We start from the raw sequence: 6517 nt of genomic DNA, 5'->3' as shown, positions 1-6517 counted from the left end.
CAGAGAAAGCCCTCCTCCGAGTACCTACCCTCCTAATTTCCTTCACGGAGGGTTCCCGGAGAAGGGCTTTCTCTGCGGTGGTGCCCAATCTATGGAATGCGCTCCCCAGAGAGGTCCGCCTGGCGCCGTTGTTATTTGTTTTTCGGCGCCAGGCCAAGACCTTTTTATTTAAGCAGCATTTTAACTGTTAATATTATTGGATTTTATCTGGCCAGGGCGGCTTATTTTATATTGTATTTTTGTATTTTTAATCTATTGTTTATATTTTTTAATTTAATGATTATAATTATTTTAATTAATTGTTGTAAGCCGCCCCGAGGCTTCGGCTAATGGGGTGGCATAAAAATGTTTTAATAAATAAATAAATAAATAAATAAATAAATAAATAAATAAATATGTGGTCAGCACATAAAGCTTGTCTATAGATAATTTTAGCACATTTTTCTCCATGGAAGATTTTGGCACAAAGGGAAATCTGATTTGTTGGAGTTTCAATTTCACCCATGGCTCTGCAAAGACTACCTTCAAAAAGCTCTGTGTTTCATACTGGAACGTTTCACACCTCTGTCATCCTACCAAATCTGACTCCAGCTTGTGGGTGAAACCTGACCCTGAAATGGGCAGAGTTCTGCAAGAATGCATGACTCTCCTTCTGCCACACACCACTTTCCCCTCCTTGGCAGAGGACCGAACTGGCGGCTTGCAGAGACGTCTTGCCTTCTCCTCCTGTTCCATCAGTTTTGGCTCCCTAACCAAAAGTGCCCCATTTCCCCCTCCTGCCATCTAACTTTTCCCCATTAAAATAAGCTGATGCTTGCACATTGTCCTCCAATCCCATGTTGCCCACCCCAGCCAGATTTCCGTCCATGATGTTTTGCGGTTTTGTTACCATAGTCATATTATTCTTGAAGGTATGAAAGGCCTGTAGGCTTAATGTGTGTGATACGTAGGAACTGGAGAACCCAGTTCAAGGACAAAAATATCCCAATGGTCCCAGCAAGCAACACTTTATAATAATACATTTAACTGTAAAGCAAAACCGAGTACCTCTTGATGCCCATATCTCTGATAGCAGAAGAAGGAGGACCTATGAAAACGATTCCTTCTTGTTTGCAGAGTTCTGCAAACTCTGTATTCTCTGACAGGAAGCCATAGCCTGGATGGATGGCCTAAAAGAGGAAATACCAAGGCGATAATGCCCAAGACTTGGAGGTATTTTGGGTGCACCTGACCCAAAATGCACCAAGCTTCTCCTTGACAGTGGCAGCTTGCTAGAAGAACGTTCTAGTTTTGCTTCACAGTCTGTCCTGAATTTTTGAAGGTATCAAGCCTGCCAGGGTGCATGGGCTGGGGTCAAACCTAATTCTGTGAAATGTCCATGCCATATGATTTTCCATATTCCTATATCTAATATACGTATTTTCATTTTCCAGTCTTTTCCTATGTGTTATGCCAGGGCTTCTCAACACAGCACCCATAAGCACCTGGAAAAAAAACCTTTATTTTTACTTTGTGTTTGATTTTTTTATGTAGATTCCTCAATGTGTATAAAATGCATACAACTTCTTAGCATATATACATAGGCTTCAGCAAAAATGGACCAAATATTCAAATAAGTACCCATTTATTGGCTTCTAGAAGTCACACATTCATATACTGAAAACACTGTAAGGTCTTCAATCTGCCAGTCTTTTATCTGTCAGAAGGGCACAGATAATCAGTTCTCCCGTTGATCTGCTAATTCCAACAAAACCGGCAAATAATTCTGTCCCCTCACCCTGGTGTATAGGGAGGAAAACAGCAAAGGACTCTCTTCCCATAGAGTTTGCTTGTGGAGAAAGGTAAGAACAAACAGGAAAATTATCCCTCCAGCCCTGTTGGGATTTGAAATGCCATCTGGAATGATCAATGTAAAGGAAAATGCAAGTTTTCTAGCAGCTGAAACGCTATGTAGAGTTCAGCAGCAACAGTCCAACCCATCCGGACACACGCAAATGCTAAGTTAACGTAGCTTGTACCTGTGCTGCTGACTTTTTGGCCACCTGCATTATCTTTTCCATGGACAAGTAGCTCTGCTGAGATGGTGCTGGGCCAATGAAATATGCTTCATCCGCCTGCAATGAAATAAGGAGACCTGCTACAGTATTTATTATTGGACTACATTTCATTAGAAATAGGCTTTACTAAGTTTAATGGAACAAACGTGGGTAAGTGCACAAGGGTGAAACTTTCTGTAAAGTTTTGAATAAATGGTGAAAGAGAAAAAGAGAGAGAGACTTAAACAGGCCTTAACTAAGATTTGCAATGTACTTGCTAATAAACCCAACCTATTTTCTCATAAATGTATGGAAACAGAATAAAACTAGGCACAGTCTGAGCAGGACTAGACAATAAGATTCTAAGTGTGGAATCTTTTGCACAAACCTCTTCTATTTCTGCAAGTACTGTGGTCCCTTAAGCAGCCAGATTCATTTACAAGCAGCTTGCACTTCAAAGCTTTCCCGCAGAAGCCATGGCTCAGGGACAGTGTATGTGCTTAGCCTGCAGTAGGCCCCAAGCTGGACCCCTACTGCCTCTGAGGAAAAGCAGAGCTGAGAACGCCGTCCCCACTGCCCCACAGAGCTGCCACACCAGGCTAAACAGGGCGACAGTCCAATTCTATGCAAGGCAGCTACATAACTTCAAAATTATCCTGCCCCACAACTGTTTCCAAGACTGTCCCTTAACAGTTTTAACATCACGCTTTACCATTGCTACATGCATGGAATTCTTATCCGCGTCACTGTACACGGCCACAGACTTTATGCCCATCTTCCTGGCAGTCCACATCACTCTGCATGCTATTTCACCTCGGTTTGCCACCAGGACCTTCTCGATATTCCTTTGTCCTGGTTTTAAAAACAAAGCAGACAGAGAGAAAAGAGATGAAGTTGCTCTTTGTTGCCACTAACAACTGAGATATAAGAATGCTTTAGCATAACTACTAAATGATCCTTTTTTCCACGTCTTCTTTGACATAATGGGGAATACTTGGCTCAACAATACTGCAAGTGAGAACAGTCCTGGAATTGCTATAGAGCACAAGCTGCACAAGTCAACAATGTGATGAAGCTGCAAAAAGGGCAAATGCATATTCTGTCAGGCTGCATTAATAGAAGTATCACTTCCAAAACACGTTTCTCTTTACTCAGCACTGCTTAAGCCCCATCTGGAGTCCTGTGCCCAGTTCTGGGCACCAAAGTTTAAGAAAGAGGCAGGCAAGCTGGAAGGGGTTCATAGGAGGGCAACAAGGCTGATCCTTTGAAACAAAGCCCTAATGAAGAGCAACTGCGAGAACTGGGCATTTTTAGTGTCAAGAAGAGAAGACTGAGGGGAGATATGATGAAGGATAGGATCTCTTAATTGTCCCAGAGTACAGGACACAGAATAATGGGCTCAAGTTCCAGGAAGCCAGATTCTGGCTAAATATCAGAAAAAAATGTCCTTTTAGAGCAGTACAAAAATGGAAATAATTACCTAGGGAGGTTTTAGGCTCTCCCACATTCAGCTGGACAGCAATTTGAGAGGGGCAGTTTGACTTGGAGTCCTGCACTAAGCAGGAGGCTGGACCTGATGGTCCTCTGGCCCCTTCCAACTCTACTCTTCTATGAGTCTATGATAATGAATCAATTCACTTCACTGCACTTAGAGCTGAGTCGAAGAAAGCATGACCCTCCAGATAGTACTGGACTGTAACTCCCATCATCCTTGCCATTGGCTATGCTAGTTAAGGCTGATGTGAATTACAGCCTAACAACATCAACAGGGCCACACCTCGCCCAACCTGGTTGTGCATCCTTGTGCAGCCACAGGGGCCGGATTCCACACACAAAAGGTGGCTGAGCTGAGTGCCAGTACATGGTCAGAAAGACCAGTACAGTTTTGCTGGCACTGTACTTCATTTCCACCCCACTCCAGTTCACATTGACTGCTATCACTTTCAAGTCTCAGGAAAGGAGAGGGAAAGCAAAATATACAAGCAGTTCATGAAATAGTGCTTAGCCTAGCTCAAACACCAGGAAATTTCTAACATGCTCACTTTTCCACTTCTAGGAAAGGAAGAATAAGATGACTGTACATTGAGAAATCGTTTCTTGTTCCCTAATCCTGAAAAACTTCTCCATATTAGATTACCTTTATTACAGGCAATGAGCTTATTTCTTATAGTAAAGATACACAACCCTATGTCTGTTTAGGCAGAAAAAGTCCTACAGTTCCTAACATGCCCCAGCCATCTATGCATAGGATTATGTAAACACATTTAAGATCGTACTCTTAAAGATCCATGCTTTATTTCTATAGTGGACAATATAATATATATATTATTTTAAAGTGTTAACATTAAAAGCACTTATAATAAGCTTTGTGGTAAGAACAGTTTACCTGTTGCAGAAGCAAATATTCTGACCCATGATGCTCGCATCCATTTTCTGTAGGAGGAAAATGATATCGTATAGAACCAAAGAAGAAATTCAGCAGATGGCGCTGTTTTTGTTATAGAAGTAAAATGATGGGTGACATTGTTTATGGTAGGATGGGCCAGTTAGCCAAAAACATGCTAATGTATAGTGATGACTTAGTACAATCAAGTTACTATACAGTAGCTTGTACATAAGCTATGTTTACCAATATGAAGAACATAGCTGTGTGAATTCAGCCCTCAGAATTAATCCTTGTAGATATCCACACTGCTGGGAAGGTAGAGGAGGAAGGAATGAAGCACAAACCATGTTGATCCATATTTAAAAGATACTTAGACAAATTCCTGTGTGGAACTCTTGAAAAAGCTGTGCATGTTTAGCCCAGAAAGGATAAGATTTAGGAGAAACATAATAGCAGTCTTGTCATGTAGACAAAGCAGATTTGTTCTCCTTTACTGCAGATGGCAGGACTAGAACAAGTGAATAGACAGTGCAGGAAAACAGATTTCAATGAAACATTATGAAAAAGTTCTCCACATTGTGAACTGTTTCAACATGGAACATGCTGCTTTGGTTGGGTGAGGGCAGGGGGTGCTTTCTTTCCTTCGAAGTATTTAAACAGGATTGCCAGAAATGTAATTGCAACTGGCATTGCACAGGGGGTTAGACTAGATGGCCTCTAAGGTCCCTTTCCCCTCTATAATTCGATGAAACCCTTAGAAGATGAGAGCTATCAATTGAAATGACAGCTCTATGGAATCAATTTGCACCAGGAAAGTGTTATCAACATTATCTCTAATATCTTGGCTGCTGGAATAGATGACCTTGTGGTGCCACCCAGTTGCAGAGTTTTTAAGTGGTTTGAATCCAAACTAGACCTCATTTATTTCAGTGGATCTATTCAAAGCATGGCAACAAAGTTGAGAGCCAACCCAACCTTTCTGTCCAATGTTTTAGGACTCCACAATGCTCTAAACTCTTAGACAGAACTGCCTTAAGGGACCTTGTTGTTGTAAAGGCTGCTTCATTTCAGCATCCACATCTATGCTGAATAAAGCACAACATTTTCTGCATATGACAATCAAGGATGGTGAAAATGTCAGGATTTTAAAACATTTTTAGGTACCTAGAGAGGGGAGCAGCAGCCTTTTCTATAATACTGCCCCTCCTATATGATGGGCTCAGTCCTTGTTGAAATCTTTTTATTTTCCCATAAGTTTAAATGCTAATATTGTTTTAAGACTGGGTTTTATTTATTGTTATACCTTGATGCTGTACCTTATTTTATTGTATTACCACCCTGAGACATGGTGAAGGGCAGGATATAAAAGCTTTAAATAAATAGAGAAATAAATCCATACATTAACAGTGCCACAGTCCAGCTTCCCTGTGGCTGCTGCAGTTACCATTCCAATAATCGCTGTCAGGCCCAGCGGGCCAGCGGCTAGGATATGTGGCTCCTTCCTACACGTGTTAGGGGGTGGCTTAACCCCGCACACGTCTGTCATCCGCTTCGGGCGGCAAAGCCTTTCTTGTGAATCAGTCCAGCAAGCAGGTCGGCCTCTGTGGATGGGGGCCCTGCACCACAGGGTAGGGGGCGACTCCCTGCCACAAAGGGCTCCCCCCACGCAAAGCGGCCGCCACCCAGTCGCAAGCCGCCCACGGCCCACCCTGCCAGCTGGCTCGGGGAACGCTGGCCCTGAAGTCCGCCAGTTCTTCGGGGGACGAGCCCCCCCGGCCTCCCTCCCTCCGTGCAACCCAAGCCGCTGCCCCCACGCGCGGGGCAGGCTCCTCGCGGCGACGGGGGTGCACTCTGCACCTGCTCAGAGAGACCCTCTCTCGGAGGGCGCTTGCCAGGCCTCGCCCCCCGCCTGCCGGGCAAGGGCAGGCTGCGCGGGGGCCCCGCTCGCCCTGGGGCGGCGCCGAAGCGCCCCGAGCCCCGCCGCCTCCCGCCCGCGGCACTCACTGGCACTGGCACTGCCACCCGCGCCGGGCCTGGCGCCGCCACGCGAGGGTCGCCGCGAACGCCGCGGCCGCCATGGCTGCGCGGGCTGGGG

The 6517-nt window shown here is 44.5% G+C and overlaps 1 protein-coding gene across 3 annotated transcripts in view; it reads right to left on the bottom strand.

Annotated features, from left to right (window-relative positions):
- MCCC1 (methylcrotonyl-CoA carboxylase subunit 1) overlaps nucleotides 1–6460 on the bottom strand; it is a 24646-nt gene extending 18186 nt beyond the window's left edge. Inside the window, exons 1-5 of one of the 3 annotated variants that reach the window (XM_044434448.1) lie at nucleotides 6427–6460; nucleotides 4423–4469; nucleotides 2749–2888; nucleotides 2019–2114; nucleotides 1048–1169 (exon numbers count right to left, since the gene is read on the bottom strand). In XM_044434448.1, the coding sequence (XP_044290383.1) occupies nucleotides 1048–1169; nucleotides 2019–2114; nucleotides 2749–2888; nucleotides 4423–4462 (398 nt within the window). In that variant the 5' untranslated portion in view covers nucleotides 4463–4469; nucleotides 6427–6460. Of the gene's footprint in view, nucleotides 1–1047; nucleotides 1170–2018; nucleotides 2115–2748; nucleotides 2889–4422; nucleotides 4470–5821; nucleotides 6054–6422 lie in introns of those variants that run through there. The other 2 variants (XM_044434450.1, XM_044434449.1) reach the window with 2 other exon arrangements.
- Nucleotides 6461–6517: the final 57 nt, after the last annotated feature.

Source organism: Varanus komodoensis, unplaced genomic scaffold, assembly GCF_004798865.1.
Source record: "Varanus komodoensis strain SLA01 unplaced genomic scaffold, ASM479886v1 scaffold28, whole genome shotgun sequence".
In the NCBI taxonomy this organism is placed as follows: domain Eukaryota; kingdom Metazoa; phylum Chordata; class Lepidosauria; order Squamata; family Varanidae; genus Varanus; species Varanus komodoensis.
The sequence above is the reverse complement of the archived record's forward strand: the minus strand, read 5'-3'. Positions and strand labels throughout refer to the sequence as shown.